General features: G+C 38.4%; 1 protein-coding gene across 2 annotated transcripts in view; it reads left to right on the top strand.

The window, feature by feature from the left end:
- Nucleotides 1–18,613, top strand: part of LOC116805419 (sex determination protein fruitless-like) — a 37,967-nt gene extending 19,354 nt beyond the window's left edge. For both annotated transcript variants that reach the window (XM_043214978.1, XM_032737195.1), the window contains exon 2: nt 18,299–18,613. In XM_043214978.1, coding sequence (XP_043070913.1) covers nt 18,314–18,556 — 243 coding nt within the window. In that variant the 5' untranslated portion in view covers nt 18,299–18,313 and the 3' untranslated portion in view covers nt 18,557–18,613. The remainder of the gene's footprint in view (nt 1–18,298) is intronic.
- The last annotated feature ends 395 nt before the right edge of the window (nt 18,614–19,008 follow it).

Raw genomic sequence — 19,008 nt, 5'->3', positions numbered from 1 at the left:
CTGACATTTCTGTATATACATATATACTGGTATCTATACCTTATCAAATCCCAAAACAGATTCCTTAATAATCTGAGCGTATGCTTTAAAAAATTGAATACATTTGAGGGGAACTTTAATCAACGCTTGCGGTGCTCAGAAAAAAAGTTTTGTTGGCTGGCATTCAATGCGGAAATTAAATGTCAGCGATGCTTGGCATTTGGCATAATGAAAGGATGCTTTCAAGTGCTTATGTCACTTCCAATTAATTTTCCTTTTGACCAGGTTTTTCCGCTCTCCGTCTTTCGAAGAAGCTATCATTTCAATTAGGCGCTCAAAGTGTTTTGGCAAAAAAACCTTGCAATAATTTTCACAAATATCCAAAACATTTGCAGCGGCTAAGAGCCGAATGCATTTTTAATTAGTCAAAGCAATTGCAATTATTCCAGACCAGATATTTAAGTATGAACGCTTATCGTTATCGAACTTTTAATCAGCCCGCAAAAGTATTGCCTTTTACTGTGGAAGCAGCATAAATCAAGAAGTAGGCATGGTGATATGGGGTGTGATGGTGGGCAAGAAGGTTATGGATGTTCATATCCTTACGGCAATTCGTTCTGTACCTGCAATGCTTGCTTGTGTAACCCTGAGCAGCAGGCAACTGCTGCTGGCATATGCTAATGCTCGGACTCCAGCTCGAACTCAGTTTGCAACAACTGTCTAAAAATGTATGCCAAATGCGATTTACATATAACGCTCTGTACTAACTAGGGGGATCAAGCACGGGTACGGAATGCTTTTTAGCCGGGACGTAGGCCATGGCTCGAACGTTGCTTTACAATTTTAGCCGGACTGGACAGAGAGACGCAGACTGGTATGTGTATAGTTCTCGCTCTCTCTAACACACACCCATAACCCCTCCCCCCCCACATTTTCTCTCCTTATCCATCTCTCTGATTACTGTTTCAGTTAAGGATATTTGTCAGTTTTGATATGCTGAACGCCTTCTGACTGTGAGCTTAGCAATGACACCAATTGACTTCCTGAGTTTGCACTTGCGTTTTCCATTTGATTTATCTGAGGATTAGCTGAACATATATAGATATATGTATATGCTGATCATGTCATTAGTATGCTAAAATCTTACAGTGTATGCATAAAATTAGTAAGCACCAAAATTTATGCATAACGCCAGACATGCAGCAATACCGCAATAACGTTCAATTACAATGCCAAAAAACATTTGATGAAAATCAAATCAGAATCAAGCAATACCCAATTGTTTTCATTATGATGCGTAAAATCACTACAACTGATTGTGCGCCAAATGCCCTCATATACCATGGGGTATTTACATGGTGCAGCGCCTGACACAAGGGATGCCAACCGGTGTAGTTGCATTTGTATATGTGTTTATCTGTATAAGTGCAGATGGTCTCTTCAATGTTTGTGTGATGCTGCTAAAAGGCATTGCCAGAGTAAGTTTGTGTGATACAAAAATGTTTCCTTTTTTAGCCAAGTTGCACAATAAATCTTGTCCAAAAGTTGTGCTTGTGTACTTGTGAAGGTGGTTTTTAGGTGAAGGGGGACAAATTGTGAAAAATAGGCACTGCTTTCAGTCCCAAGTCACTAAGCACCCAATCATTTGAAGCTGACACAACGTCACAAAGTGCATTATGGTGATCACTACGGTTGACAAGCAATCATTAACATTGCCCCAAAACAAAAGTAATTTAATATACGCCACTATGAACTGGTCAGCTATCTATTAATCCAATAGAAACAATAGAGTAATCATATAAATGGCAAAATTAAAAAGTTTGCTGTTTTCACACTTTAATTACTTATTGTATTTTTACATCAAGTTTGAGTACATTAAAAAGTAATTGCGAATAATGGTTTTGGCTAAAATAAATGAAAACGCTGTGTTGGATTCGAATGCCAAATAAATGAATTATTTGAGTTCTACAAGCTAACAGCTTGGCTTAATAAAGTAAAGCTTTTAGCCCTGTTTATGGAATGAGGTCTATGTCTATGTGTGTTTTTCATTTAGTTTGTAGTAACTTTCATTGGGCATGGCAAACAGGACTGTCCGGCAGTTGAATTAGATTTTCAACTATTTTTGATGCCAAAAACTGAGTTGTTTAGCCGAAGGCAGCAACCAACTTACTTGCTTGCGGTTCTAGGGCTTAGGGTCCATAAACACCTAAAAAAAAAAAAACCATTGCTTGCAGTTTTAACAGTGAAGGTGAATGCAACAACAGCTAAACTGGATTACACAAGTTGGAACACAACGCAATTTTTCGTCGCACTGTTTGTGTCTGTTTTTTTTTTTTTTTTTTTTTGGCGTCAGAGTGGCACCAACAAAGGCTGCTGGCAGTCTGCGATGCCAGTGCCAAGTCATTCGGTTAGCCAGCCAGTCATTCTGTAATACAAAAGGGATTGCCGCTCCGTCTATCTGTCTGTCCGTCTGTCCGTCCGTCCATTGTGCATATTGTGCATTCCACTTAAGAGCTTCGTTGACGCTGAGAGTTGTTTAACCGTCTGTGTGTGTGTTGTGAGCCATTTAAACTGAGCTTTGAATTGAATTTGTCTTTTTGCCTTCTTTTTTTATCCTCTCGAGTCCTGTGACCTTCAAAACTGCACATAAAAGAGTATCTTAGAGTTGCACCAAGTTATGCAACAGACCCAAAAAAATACATTCCTGTACTTGATTAGCACAGACAGCATAAATCTCAGCCATAAAGCTAGTTGTAGATCTTGCCATATTTATATGTCCGTTTCAAGTTTTATTTATTTATTTTATTTTTTTTTAAAACGTGCAAAAATTATTAGCCGACCTGTATTTATTTAATTTTTTTTAGCATATTTTGAGGATTGAAAAAGGTTTGTTGTTTTTTTGTCTCTGTCTGGGATGATGGAATGTAGCCTTAAACGCATGTTGGGTCTGTTACAAGGTATTATCTAGTCGAACACCATATCACAAGAATGATGAAAAGAGCTCGCTCATCCACTTTCTTCTTTGCATTTTTTGATGCCATTCACAGATATTTTGCTTGCTGCTCTTAATGATTTATAGATTTGACTTCAAGGTATCTAATTGACTGCGGCTCTCTCTCTCTCTCTCTCTCTCTATATATCTTCTTTTTCTCAACTTCTCTCTATTTCTCTTTCTGTTGGTCACATAATTTAAATATGCCACTTATCATGACGGCTGAGCTCTACTCTCCAATTTGGCTCATCAACGGCATCCGCTACACATTGGAGTGAAGCATTTCAATTTATTTAATTTGATATTTGTTTTGCAAGTACAGCTGCGAATGACTGCATGTATATATGCAAACACAAACACACACACACACACACATACACACACACACACACACACACACACACACACACACACACACACACACACACACACACACACACACACACACACACACACACACGCACATACACACACACACACACACACACACACATTCACACCCATACACACGCGCCCATTGCCAATGCCCAAGCGAATTGATTTGAATATGTCAGCAATTTGTGTAGTTTTGTGCTCGACTGCAACTCTCCTTCTCCAGCGACAGCATCAGCGCCTGAATGTGTGCAATGAATACATTGCCGTCGGGCGACTCTGCGTAATGCAATGTAAACCAAACCAAACAATTTAAAATCATGGCATCCATTTGGCTTCAATTCAATTTAAACTAAAATGAGCTCCACGAGCCATGGGCCCTGATACGCGGGGTATATACACAGGATCTCTGCGACGAAGGCCTTATACCGATGTAAACTAGAGCTCAGTGGCATTACACCGTTTCACTTTATTAAATTGCAGTTGGCTCTTTTATGTAGTGTCGTAAGTAATTGTATTAGGAAAGTGAAGTGTAATTCACATGGGAAATAAATAACGCAACTGCTACCTGCGCTGAACTGAATTCCAAGTTGAAAATCTGGACTTAGTTAATTGTTTTCCTTTTTGTATAGTGCATTCACTAGTATCAATAAAATGCCACACTCAAGCCAAACAACTTCTTTCTGAAGGAATCCCTATACAAAAATGAATGGCGTGCTATTTAAGTACTTCGATGGTTTTAACGAGTTCTGTTGATTGTGCGAGAATTGAAAGAAAATGATTGCTGTTAAAGTGCGATAAAGTGAAACGATTTGAAAGTTTTTCGATCATAACATTTATTTACCATTATTTCATTTTAATAAATGCTCCAAGGAATTTTGCATTTTCAATGCGTTGTTTTGGCGACACTTGCACACAACTGTGGCATATAATTTATGACTTGCAGTATGTAGGCGAATGACTGACAAAATATGCTTACAAATCTGATATACTTTCGGCTAACGGAAAAATAAAAGAGGAAAAGACAATTGGAACGTTGCTTTGGCCAATTAAAAGTTTGTCTCAAAATTCAACCTACCGTGGCCAAATGCGATGCTTGTCGCACGAATACCTTGTTAGCGCCAACTTTATTGCAATGCCAAGTATTTGGCGTGTCGGTTTAATGAGAAAATGTAGGACACTACTGATGCTCCATTCACTGCCAGGCAGTCAAGCAGTCAGCCAGCCAGCCAGTCAGCCAGCCAGCCAGTCAGTCAGCCAGTCAGCCAGCCAGCCAGTCAGTCAGTCAGCCAGTCAGCCAGCCAGCCAGTCAGCCAGTCAGCCAGCCAGCCAGCCAGCCAGCCAGTCAGCCAGCCTGCCAATCGGTCAGACAGTACAAGCAGCGTCTGCCTCAATACTGAAGCACCATGCAAACAGTCTGGGTCTGAGTCTGAGTCTGAGAATAAAATCACCCCGAATTAAAGTCCGTCGGCTGCTGCTATGGCTTTTAGCTAAACTATTCAAAAATCCGTTGGGGACATTGTCATCAATGTGCGGCGTTCTTGTTGACATCGGCCAGGTTATGCTGTTAATTTGTGGCCGGCAAATAAGTTTGTTTACAAGTTGCAAACAAGCAATAACAATAACAAGCTGGCAACGAAATTAATTATGACACATATTCCGCCATATTCCGTTCGCTTACAACAGTCTGGCGTTTGCTTGTGTTGCATAAAATGTGCTGCATATTTTATTGCGTTGCCGGCAGCAAATAAGTTTTGCTGCCACTCTGCTGTTTGGCGGTGTGCACACACGCTCCTGATAGGGCTGGGGATAAGTTTTTTAGGCTTTCAAGTCACCTAATAGCAGACGACACGAAAGTCAGGCGTAAGAAAAATGAACAAGAACACCAGCTTTACGAGAGTAACAATTAAAGGTGTGGACAACGCATGCATCCACCCTATATTCATACTTTCCCCACTATAGTGGCCATTAACTTAAGTGTTGTGGCCTTTGGACATGTTCACAACTTGCTGCGGCCAGCAAACTGAACGCAAGTATTACCAGAGGCATCTGCTTTAGTCCCTTCAGGTCAAAGTCCTTACACCTAAATACCCATAATACTGCAAGGGGAGGCTTTTAAAACTCATTTGCTTCTTTATGCTAGTAACTTAATGAGTATTGAAAAGTGTGAGCGTTGGTAGATTTTAAATGACTTAATACTTTAACACCAGGCACCTTTTGCCCCGGGCAATTGGGTTGCAAATTGCTGAGGCCACAATTGGTTTCATTGCCGAACATGGTTTTTGCCGCAATTTCTGTACATTCTTTTATTTAGTAAGCAGTTATTAACTGCCTAAATAATGCTCTAGCCAAATGGTTAACTAATCATAAATTAACTACTTTAAGTAATCCTGTGTTAAAGTTAAGTCAATGTTCGAATGAGATCTCTGAAATATAATTTTAGATTATATGCATATCTAGTATTACACGGCACTTCATTTGAACAAGTTCTACATTTTAACTCGCGGTGCTTCTACACTGCTTTTATAGGCATTAAATAAATTTTGTTTACCACTGCCGCTTAAGCGCATCGCCCAAAAGCGAGCTACAAAAACAGGGCTCTAAAATGACGGCAAGCAATGCTTGTGTTTATTTAATTTACGAGTAATTTTCACTTTTATTGGTGTGCAAATCTTTAAGAATTCTAGTTTTATTTGCCATGTCTGCGCATTTTTAATTATACCAAATTCATCTGCAGTTTGGTTTATGACTTGCAAGCCAGCCCAGGTATTTTTATCTGTCTATGTGAATGCATGTCTGTTTGTATCTGAGCCTGTAGCTGTAGCTGTTAGTTGGATGTTTTCTCAATGCTTAGTAATTGGCAGGGTGAACTAATTAGTGCAATAGCTCTAACCCATCAGATTTCACTTTACAGTCAGATAATGTGCATGCGATGATAATCATTGGTATCATTGTGGTATCTGGGTGTCTCCTGCTTAGAAGATTGGATAAGCCTGTATGCAATTATCAACACATCTTAAATTGCAATTTGATGAGCTAACGCGTCGATTGATGGATGACTGATTAAAATCCGTTTAAACAACCTTGTTAAGCATCACAATTGGAATGAAATTTAAAATGAGAATCTAGTATTATTTGGAGTGACTGATTATCGGTCAGAGTTGTTGCAAGAACGCGTTGATTTTCCTGTAAAACAAATATCACTTAATGTGGCTCTGCTCTGTCAGCACTGTCTAATGGAAAAACAAAATGCACGTCGCTGCCTGTATTCTTGTTATTCTTGTATCTGTCGCCCACCGGGCAAGCCACGTCAACGGCGTCAGTTGGTTAACACGCAGCTGCTATCGTGACAGACCTACCACCTGGACACGTGTGCATGTGTGGCTCATAATAAAAAAGTGTGCGTCGGATAGCAAAGTGCAAATAAAGGAAGAGGGCGGTGGGTTGAGGGGCACTGGCAATGTTGGTTTGTGTGTGTGGCATTGAAAGCAACTGTTGACAAACAAGAACAACAACATCAGGAGCCATAGTATCCGACCACCTGATGGCACTAGTAGACTGCACCTTGGTACAAAATAGCTGAAATGAATGCAAATTGAAACTAATGAAATAATATTACTTTTTATAGAAATGATATTAGATAAATATTTAGAAACTATAAAAAAGTATGCAATATATTGGAAGAAGAATATTAGTAGAATAGGAACAACATATGAACCGAATATAGAAGCTTGTCTTTAGGCATAAGAAAAAGTTAATATAACAATGATAAATCACACTCTCATCAAGATAATCTATTTATTATTATTTATGCTATCAGCTTACGAAATAATATACTTAATTAATTTCCATGCGACAGGCGACGGGAAAACTAGACGGCTTTTGTAATTTACATAAAAGATGTGTTGTTAAAACTGACTGCTGGTTGTATTTATTTTACCCACATCAACATATTCAATATCTTACTTATTAATTTCTAAGAATAAAAACAACAGCGGGACACACTGTGCTGTGGCAGCCCTGTGTCCATTGCACTTAATTTTAATAAACAAAATACTCGACGCGTGTGCTCGCTGCACCAGCACCGTGACCAGAACCACATCCAGAGTCTGAACCAGTATCAGAGGCAGAAGGAAACGCCAGTGTGTACCATATGGGAAATACACACACAACACGCCTAACACCTACACACACTGTCACATGGCTTGGCGTTTTCATCATTTTGGGGGCTAGCTGAGATAGCCGTGTGCATTTTTGCCGCTCTGTTAGAGTTGTAATGAGCCGCACGAGAAATGTGCCCAAAAGTTTTTGGGCACCCGGGAGATCAATGTCTAACCATAAGTCTGCCAGAGTTTGGCTGAAGCTCGAGTTGCAAGTGTGAGGCGGGACTGGCGCTGCGACGTAAACAAACTCCCGTTATGCAATTCTACGCTTCTTGGCCTGGCTATGACTACTGTTCAGAGTTTTGGCTTAGTGGCAGGTCGCACGTGCGCTTGTCATTTTACTTTTAAAACTTTTGCGTTTTGCTGTCGTTGTTATTCTTATTATTGTTGTTCGTCTTGTTGTTGTTGTTGTTGACGGTGCTGCTGTTTTTTTGGCTGCTTTTCAATTTTATCATAGAAAACAACTGAAACTGTAAAAGGCGTTGGGGTGCTACGTGATTTACACCTAGGCGGATGTGCATCTGTGCATCATTTTACGAGTATGTGAGAGACTCGGCTACACTTACCACATGCCACATGCCCTACCTAACAACAACATCCCGCTCCCTGCTCAACCCGTTTAATGTTTATAGGGTGCTGCTTTTAGCTGGCAGTCAAGATGTTTCTTTATATGCATTTCAGTTGATGACTTGCACTGCTGAATTTATTTTTGCGAGAGCGATTTTACAGCAGCCTCAACATCAACGTCGCGTTGCTGATGTGACTTTTACGTGCGTGTTGATGCGACTCAGTGGCTCACTTGATATATGTACGAATGCTCTATAGCATAGTATTTGGGTTATTCTTTTGCTATTCTCCTCTGGCCATTGGTCATGTCAAAGTCATTACACGCGCGGCCGCTTTGCACGATTTAAGTTTGGTATAAGTAGGTTGAGGAGGAGGATATGGTCAGGTCCTCGAATCAGATCGAGTGTGGTCGGTTCCGTTGTTTGATTGCTGTTTGTCCCGCTCTGAGTGCCAAGAATGCATTGAATTTTAATGAAGATATACTGTGATACGCTGCGAGACATTACCAGCGAGAGTGTCAACCACATTGCCTGCCACGACTTCATTAGCGCCTCTACACCCCCTCCCACCGCAATACACACACTGACACCATCCACCCACTCGCCTGGCAGTTTGTTCCCTTTTTGGGCCGTGTCCTGCTTGCGAAAGCAGGCATTTAAGAGGTATAATCATTATTCGATTCGTGAGTTCGTTTAGATAGCGAGTGGCAAGTAATTCATTGGGAACGTAATTAGCCAAATGAATGAGTGAGAAGATGAAAGATAAGTCAGAAAGATTTATGATTGCCAATGGCGAAAAATACTAACAAAAGTGTAACAGCTAGTGTAGTACTAAGGCTGTAGAATAACATCTGTAATTTAACATGAACTATGTACTTAACATATAATATCGGTATCGATCGATATCGTTCGACGCCATGGAGATTAATATCAACGGCGTAGCGGTGGCCACTCTAAAAAATGGTTGCTTGCTGTGCGTCTACCGACGAAAGACTCTAAGGCCGAAATGCTGAGATTTGCGATTGAATACGGTGCCAGCAAGTAGCCGTGGCAGCGTTCCAGAGCAAGATGAGTTAGAAAATGCAGAGAGATCGAGCCGCAGCCTAACATAACTGGGAAATATTTTGGAAATGCAACGTGTTGAAAAAATGTGTTCGAACAGATACGTTTGCAAGTCTTCAGCATCCGCGCCTATCAGCAGCAGCCGAATGAAAATAACGGCGAACGTGCGGAGAGAGCGGACAGCAGCAAAAGTTAGGACGGCGGCTGCCGGCAAATTGTCGCCAGCGAAGATGACAGAGTCAGGCACAGCGATGAACGAAGGCGGAGAAAAACGCAATGGCGATTTTCCAATAAGAAAGGGAGGTCCTATTGGATTTCGACCTTCAAACTTATGGGCGATGCTTGGCAGTGGCTGCATGCTGAACCAACTCGCATTGTCAAACTGACGCAAGTTTGAGGCTTGCATGTGAAACTCACAGGATAAATTTGGCTCTAAGCTTCGAGATGACATTAGTTAGGCATCTCATTGAAAATAGTTTAGGCAATGAGATCTACTTTCTTGTTAGAAAACGGAAAAAATTACAATCTCATTATCAGGATGGCCTAGTTGTACTAAGACTGTAACATAACATCTGTAACTTAACATGCAACTATGTACTTAACATATAATATCGATATCGGTTGATATCGTTGGTGTGATCGCCAGCTTGAAGAAGAAGAGCGGATTATGCGTTGTGAATAAAGTAAAGAGAGCAGGCGTGTTTTAGAAAGAAAGATAATTTAGTTTTAACTGCCAAAATAGTGATTAAGATTATTTCACATTTCGGCTTTTTAATAGAAAACTTCCTAACAAAATAACACGAAGTATCGCTTAAAGTTATACTAAGCAGGGACAACGTGTAAATGCAAACACCTAATTTTCCTTCCGTCTAGTTGCATTTTATTCGCTATTGAAAATATTGAATTCAATTCTAAAATACATACTCGCATTTCGGTTGCGCGGAAAATAATAAAAATCGCACTATTTTACAAAAGTTTCCATCACAGATAGAGCTAAAAACATTTATCCTAATATACTGCCAAAATTAAAATATTTTACTTTTTTCAATTCACTGCCTTAGAGTCATAGTCTTATAGTCAATCTGAAATTGCTATCTGATAAAAGGTAGCAAAATACAGGGTGGGTGTAGCCAAGAAATACCGAAGAATATTTTCCTAGTAACCTGTCTTAGATCTTAGTAATCCACCTTTCAAGTTTGCTTTATAGCTCGACAGCTCTTAAATTGCGGGAGATATCGATCTCTTAGGGGAGTTACCAGTACTTTCAAAATTTGGTGACTCTTGCTTACAAATTGTGGAAGATATTCGCCTGTCAGTTTTCTATGGTTCCTGGGAGCGGCAGAGTTGGGCGTGGCATATGCCGATCTTTGAACGACATCGCCAACAACTTATCAACAAGATTTGTGGCTGTAGCCGTAAAAATTGTGGGTGCTATGTGGCTTTGTCGATTTTAATTTATCGTTTTGATCAATTTCCTAGCCCCCTGTGGGAAGTAGCACTCCAAATTTTAGACTTTGACGCATGGACAGATCATTATGTGTTTCAAGTTTAAAGTCTCCATCTCTAAGGGTGTCGAGAAAGTTGCATTCATACAGACGGATGAACGGACAGACAGCATTATGTATACGTAGCCAATATACGATACCTTCGGCATCAGTGTATAAAAAGATTGGGGGTCTGCTCAGTCATAAATATTCTTTTGCATTATAAAACTTGACTATTGAAGTTCCTCGGCGCAAATACAATTTATAAAGCTTAACTGCCTTATGGAGTGTTATCGTCATGAAACTACCAATCCAATCCGTTTTTAGTAGTTTTACTCAACTCAAGTCTGATGCAATATTTAACTTTGAGTATTTTGTAATATTATGAATGGTAATTTCTGAGTAAGTTTTGAAAAGAAGTGACTTAAGTGCTGTTGAGTGTGAGATAAAAAGTACTTGAAATTATTTCTTTGTCTTTGTCTCTTTAGTTGTTTGCTTTGACTCCGACGTTGCCAAAATTTATTTTTGCGGCTTTTCGACCTCCTTTCTTTTGTCTTGTGTGTGTAGCAACTTTGCGCATTAATTCTGTTAATAAATTTAATGTCTGCATGTGTTGCAACATGCCAAAGTTTACGAACTAGTTGCACTCACATGGTAATTAACAATTTAATTGCTATACCAATATGTGGTTTTAATTTTTTTCTCGGCTCTTTGAGAGTTATAGCATCCACCAAAAGAAAAGTTATAAATTGAACAAACTGCATTTGTATTGCATATTACTCCAGAGTCTGGTAGCAGTTTATCAATTTTGCACACACCTTAAGTTTGACGTACAACACACAAACGTATTTAAGACGTGTCCAGCAGACGATTGCCAACTGCTCAGACGTGAGAACATGAGAGTCCACACATCCTTTTGCGATTGACTCGGTTCAGCTGCCATTGTCAGGTGATTTCCATCTGTGCTGTCATGTTAATGGACGCTTGACGTGTTAATAACTTGATAACACATGCACGCACTTAGACAATATATATATATATATATATATATATATATATATACTGCAGCCTTGATATCAATTTTTATTTATCATTTAAGTACATGAACAATATCGTTTGCGTGCGAACATCTTATATGAATTTCAGAATAACTTTACCTGTGTTCATATAAATGCAAAATAGCATATTTTTGCATATTTTACTATGCATATGCCTTGCATGCTAAAAGGGCACTTTTTCTGATTCACCATCCCTTTTATTAATACAACCTTAAACAAAAGAATTTCAATTTGCTCTACTTGTTAACTTGCACTTAAACGTAGGGTATTTGTGCTCACAATACTTTTAATTCGAGGCAAAGCGAACCCGATTAATTTCAATTTAATTTCATACAATAAATTTGTCCTCCATAATTAATACCAAAAGTATAATAAAGTATAATGCTATTTATTTAATAGTGTAAAAGAGTTTATATAATTTAGTGCCTAACAATTTGAAAACCCGAATTTTAAATTTTAAATGTCGTAATTTCATTTAAATTATTATTTGCTTCTGCCAGTTTACACCCATAATTTGTGGCAGCCAAAATTTGGTATCTTAATAGCGTTGAGAGTCCCAGTTTATATTTTACAGATTAAGTCACAAAAAATACTAAACCAAAATGTAAAATATTAGGCGATTCAAAAAACTGTGTTTTAATATCATTTTATTCATTTTAGGTATTTATCGTGGGAACTCCGTACATATTCATATAAGTTAGTCAAGTCAATTTGTATTAATGTAAGTTCTAAACTCAATAAATATGAAATGAGCCATCGAGGCAAATGAATGAAAGCTATTGCCCTTGCATTACTTAGTTAGTTTTACTTGGCTTATTGCGTAAATAAAGTAACTCTTTGACTTTTGTAATCTCAACTTTGATTTCCTCTCAGTTGGCCAATGGGGTCAACAAATATTTGCGGCAATCTTCTAGCGAATGCAGACACAATTCGGAACTTTGGCCAAAATGCTGGCAACACATGTTGCATTGCAGCGTTGACACTTGCTGCCAACTGTAAGTCGAAATCAAAACTATTACAAATGGCGAATAGCATAAGATTGTTTGTGACCAACGCACTCAACAAAAAAAAGTCAACGTCTGCTCCTCCCCACGCGTACTATCCGAATTAAATGATGGCCGACAAGTTGCCTTTGCATTTTTTGCCGCCAGCTGCTTTTTTCAGTTGATTGGTCTACGAATGTCCTTCTGAGTGGAGCTGCCTATATCCTTGTGCCTTTCATTCGGTTCATCAGTGAGTCGCAGCGAGCGTCTGGGCTCTGTTGCATCCTTGCCATTTGTCCTTGACCAGGAGCGCCAACTGCAGACATCGATGCCTTGGCTAAGTGCAGCCTCCATTAATTGGCTGCCGTTCCACTGTTCAACTAAGCGTCGTACGTCTATTGACACAAAATGACCAGCAATCCTTTGGGCTCAACAATTTGCTTAATTAGATTTTACGTTGTCTGAAGAGCTTCCTTACCCCAAACATACCACTCATCGTAATCATTGTCTGCTGTCTTTAGCATCCTTTTTTTGCGATTTGCTGACTATTGGCTTTCAGGTCGTCTGTTTAACGGCAGATTGGGAAACTACTGACGTGTTTCTTAGAAACAGATTCATATTACGAAAAGCTAAGTAATGCCAGTTAAAGCTTACCCTCATATTGTATATAAAATATTTCGCGTTTCTTGTTATAGCGATTGGAGAAGAGGCTGCTAAACATTTTACAAACACCTACTTCGATACGAAGATGAGTTGAGTCGTCGACTTTAGTTCTACTTAAAAGAAAACGACTGGAACCGGCCACAGCAATATCGATAAGAAAATAAGCAGATGTTTAAGTTTAGTCGCAATTGTGTTTCTGGAACAGAAAAAAGTGATGGAAGTTTATTAATATGTAATTCAATAATTGGCATCACCGCCAAAGGCGTACACAGCTCTCTTCAAGAGGTGAAGGTGTTTTAAATATTTTATTTAGCTATCATAGCAAACATCTATTGAAAGATTAGTTCCTATAGAGTAGGTGTGGGTTCAGACTTTTCACTGACAACATTTTGTTATATTTTCTGCATTTTTAAAGCTAAACCGATTTTGAAAAGAAATTAATTTTTTGCCATGGTTTGACATCTACAAAAATACTAAAATTTAATTGGGAAACACGATATTTTTTATTTCTAAAAATCTGTTTTATTATTATTTAGCAGCTTAAGTTCACACTGCTATAAGGTCATACAAAAACGAACCAGTTGATACAATTAAAATTATAAACTAATGTTCTGAAGTGGCGAGTGACCGCAGCAGTTGAACCCGAAAATAGACAACAAAACTTAGACCAGTAAACGTATGTGTGTGTGTGAGTGTATGTGTGTGTGTGTGTGTGTGAGTATGCGTGTGTAGCTGAAAATCAGACACATAATTGGCTATTAGCGCTGGACGCTGCACAAAGGCGGATGGCTAATTGCAATTGTCGCTGTAATTTTTGTTAAAATTGCGAGCGTTGATTACATTAAAAGTGCGAAAATTGTCACCAAAGCCGCGGAAATCATATTAAAAAATTGTTTAAAATAATATGAAAAATTTGTAAAAAGTATCTTTCGCATGTCTAGCTAAACAAACATAAATGAAAATTAAATTTAATTGTCATATTAGCATACGTTTTCCACGAGCCACAGAGAATTTAAATAGGCGACACGAGGCAAAGCTGATTTATTTTTAGCAAAGGCGTTGACGGTCCGTACCAGGTATAAAAATATAAAAATAATTCCAATAAAATGCATTTTTCATGTCAAACACCTGAGCTGCTGGAATAACCTGAATGCACGCACAGGATTTTGCGGAATTGCACGCAAACAAAGTGCGGCACAAACAAGGCACATGAAAAACAAGTGAAAAGTGGAATGAGATATTTGTTAGCCCCCAATTTTTAAGTCCTCTATGTGCAGCGCTGCAACTCATTGTTTTTTTTTTCTTTGTAGTAATAAGAAAAGGAAAATAATAATAAAATTTGTACTGGTGGCGAAGAAAGCTAAGCTAATAGCCAAGTCAACAACACAAAAGAGCGAAGTAGCCATTCAAGATAAAGAAAGTCAAGAGTCAACATTGAAAAGGGAAAAAAGTGCATCAAATGCAATTGGCGCAAATCAGCTTATGTTTATGCATTTGACTAAACAACTGGACTTACAGCTCGCAACAGCTGGACTCTCTGAGGCTATTTGGCTTGTCGCCAAACTTAATTTATTGTCTTAAGCCACAAAACGAAAGGATAACGCATTAAAGCAACAAAGGATTATCTCTGGTCCGTGCCGCTGGTCCAACAACAGCCCACACTCCATCCGTCTTTCGTCGCCGACTTGCAAAAGTTACTTTAGCCCAAGTTAAAGGGGGTTCGGTTTTAAAGTTAAAGTCTGCTAAACTTTTACACTACACGCTGATAGCACCCGGCCAAAAACTTTTTAACAGTAGCATACATACAAAAAAAAAAAAAAAGACAAGGCGAAAAAACGAAGGCAAAGTTTTTCATTCGGAAGCTGGCATACAAATTCGGAGCGCCCGCCAAGTAGTTCAATTAATTAAAAGCCAGGAAATACGAATAATGAGCAGAAAGAGTCGAACCTGTCACCGCCCCAATGATGTATGTTAAGTTACCGGTTAGGTCCTCTCCCTCTTAAGCATCAATTAGCCTTGCAAATCTATGATGATTCTGGGCGCCATTTATGCTCCTTGCATGTATCTGTGCACTCCAAGCCACAGTCAGTTGGAGGATGCTATAGACTTGTATGAAGTTAAAGCAGCTCGAGTGCGGAGTGTTTAACTGGTGTATAAGAACGTTAATGGAAGTATTAGATTTGAGTTAAAGAAAAATAATATTATAAAGAAAATAAGGAGAGCAAATAAATTGCCATTTTGCATATTTTTTATTACAGAACATGGAAACAGTTATATTTCACATTTTTATTTTATTATAACAACAACAAAAAATCTTAAATAAATTTGAATATGTCAAAGTAAATATTTATATGCATATTCAATTTAAATTTAATTATCAGACAAATATTTAATGTTTAAAAAAATTATAAATATATTTTATAGGCGGAAATTAAGTTAAACATATATACCACAATATTGTCTATTTAGTGATGCTAGTTAGTTCTATAAACACCCTTTTCTAGGATGCAGCACTTGAGCAATACAATAACAGGAAACCGTTGCTATTGTTGTCTTCCGCTTCGTTTCAGGGTGACGACAACCCACTTTAACTCTCCCACCCAGACCCACACACACACAGACACTCACACGCATACACGCACGCACACATACACATGAAGACGCCCACGCATACACAGGTGGAGCCATAGCCACGCAGACAGACACCCCGTCTTGACTCATTAACAGCCCGCACGTCAGCAAAGGAATTGCCAGTGTTGTAAATGTTCCGCAACACAGATTACTTTGCCTGATTCTGGGCGCCCAGTTCCGTGTTCAGTTCAGTAGGTGACACCATTGCGCGCATAAGTGCCGACGTTCACATCGCTGCTCTATTTGCTGTGCGGAGTGTGGAGTGCCGCAAACTGCGTGCACCTGACACATTTGCTCCAGATTTGGTGTGCGGGTATGCGTTGAATGTTTTCAAGTGTAGATGTGCACACAAGTTAAAGTCAACGATACTCTGGGGCATGCGCGTGTCATTAGCGCCTCAGCGGGATGAAAGTCACATTTCATGCAAATACACACAGAAAAAGTTAAACCATACAAGTTTAAATGCTCCGCTCGCAGGCTATCAGTCTATAGTGTCTACACTTCTTACATGGCTTACAGCGCTCCACAAACTGAGCTAAAACCAATTGCCAAGTTGACAACTTTTTCCTTCAAGTAATTATACCAAATTTAAAGGCAGCCAACGTCACCTGTCAGCGTCATAGTCATTGCCATCGGAGAAGTCTAGCCGACTAGCCGGCTCGAAAGTGAGCCAGCACTTGAGTTATTTCGTGCGCAAATTAAAGGTTCATTAAAAGGTTTACAGCCAACAAAATCAGGCCAACAGTGAACTAAATATGTTAACAGTATTATTATTTATTATTATTTTTTTCTTTTTTGTTATGTATTAAAGATTTGCAACGTAAAAACTTTTTGCTGAAATTTCAACTTTATGTTGAGACAACTAACAAATAAATGTTATGTAAATATTTAATTATTTTTACATTTTTTGTGCAACATAAAAACTTGTAGCTATCATTGCAACTTGTTGTTGGTATAAGTAATTAATACTTTTAGTTTCAGAGCGTTTTAAGTACTACTTAATAATAGTGTCGTTTATTCTGAACTATAAATAACAAAAGCGAAAGGTTCACATTTGCTTATTCGACTTGGAAATACTTTTATTCCATAAGTAATATTAGCTGAGTTTGCCTTTAAAATTTCGGTAGATAAAGGCTTTTCACGTTTTTGGTGCCGGGAGTGGGTGTGGTCCAATATTTTTTATTCTGGATTTTGGAAGGATGTTACTAGCAATGTATCTTTTCAATTTGGTGGCGCTAGCTTTCAATTTGTGGGGGATATATGGTTTCATCCTTTTATACTAACATCCTTTTACACCTAAAAACTTTTAAAGTACGAGATACAAACCTTTTAAGCTTTAACGCATTTATTTATATTGCAACAAATGTTATTTTTTATATCTTACAATCCAATCCGTAAATCGGTTATTTCTATCTTAGATTTGTTATGTTTTTTTTTAAGTGTATGAAAATAAAAATCATTCGAGGTGAAGCCAGCTAAAGACATTCAAAATATACTAAAAAAGAGGTCTAACACAAATCGCTTTGTATTTAAGTTTTCGTTTTCATATTATTAAGTCTTATTAGATAATGTAACGACTACAAAAGTAAGATAACAAATTTTTCTGGTTTCTGCTAATAATTCACAATAATTCCGGACAATACTCTATCAAATATTTGTCATATTAGTTACCAGCTATTAAAATTATTAAAGTTTTAAATACTCAACATACTCGTAGGGGCTATTCCTTATTTATTGGCGCCAATAATTGTTGTTTGCCTTTATTCCTGGCACGTTGGACTATTATCAGAGGCTCGTTAAACACGTTATAGAATTGACTGGCACTTAAAGCGACAAGCGGTCAGGACACTTAATTATATGCATTGCACAGTGCTGTCCTGCATATTGTCCATTGTCCATTGTCCATTGCCCATTTACCACTGACCACCGTCCGCTTGTAGGCTGTCAATTATGGCGTGTTCGACAGGAGGGATTGGATTCGTGTTCTAGGTATCAATCAAATGGACATGTTACAATAATTTCATTGCATAACAAAATTAAATGTAGTCGCGTGTCTCGCATATTTACAAGACTATTAAATTAAAAAACATGAATGAATAGCACACGCACAGAGCAAACATTTGAGCTGCAATCGTTTAGTCATCTTTGAATGACTTGGCTTTAAAATGGCTTAGTAACATGCCAACAACTAAAAGTCTACACGAATACTGCTATGTTTGATGACTATATTTTTTGCATTCCAAATGGCGAATCAGTGTTTGTAAATAATATTTGAGCATTAATCACTTGATGCTGTCGTTTTATCATACTTTAATCGTTTCCCTTAATTATTCTCTGTTTTTTAGTACATTAAAATCGACATGATGGCCACTTCACAGGATTATTTTGGCAATCCTTATGCACTATTTCGCGGCCCGCCCATCACAATGCGGCCACGCACATCGCCGCTGGGCGTGGCTGGACACTCGCATGCCAGCTATACGGCCCTCGATCTACAGTCGCCGCACAAGCGTCACATTGAGACGGATGTGCGTGCACCGCCACCACCGTTGCCACCACCGCCGCTTGCAATGCCGCCGTTGCCGCCATCATCGCCGAGGTAAGCCAGAGTCGAGGTGCAGGCGGGGGAGAATTGAGTTGATATGCATATCATCAGCAACACATCAACACTTCTATATTAAGTCTTCAATCAACAACAGAAGTCAACCCCAACAAAAAAAAAAAAAAAATTGGAATTTCGTTATTTGCCAATCGATTTCTTTTTACCGATTTCAAGTAAAAGTAAAGTAAATATCCTTAATTAGCTACGGCCAAAACACACTAAAGTTAAAGTAAAACAAAAATCTTTTCGCTTTGTTTAATCCTTGCAAATGGACTTTGATCCCATCATAGAGTTAATAATATGAGAGAGAATATCACTAATAAAAAAAGTCATTGAAAAAAGTGTTTGCTACACTATTTGAGAATATACATTAAAAAAAAAAATAAGTAGTTATCTTAAGCATTAGTAAATTAAGTGTATTCAATAGCTCATTCAACTGCTATAAGACTAAAC

This window comes from Drosophila grimshawi, unplaced genomic scaffold (assembly GCF_018153295.1).
Source record: "Drosophila grimshawi isolate 15287-2541.00 unplaced genomic scaffold, ASM1815329v1 contig_311, whole genome shotgun sequence".
In the NCBI taxonomy this organism is placed as follows: Eukaryota; Metazoa; Arthropoda; class Insecta; order Diptera; family Drosophilidae; genus Drosophila; species Drosophila grimshawi.
This window is presented reverse-complemented; position numbering and strand designations above follow the sequence as displayed.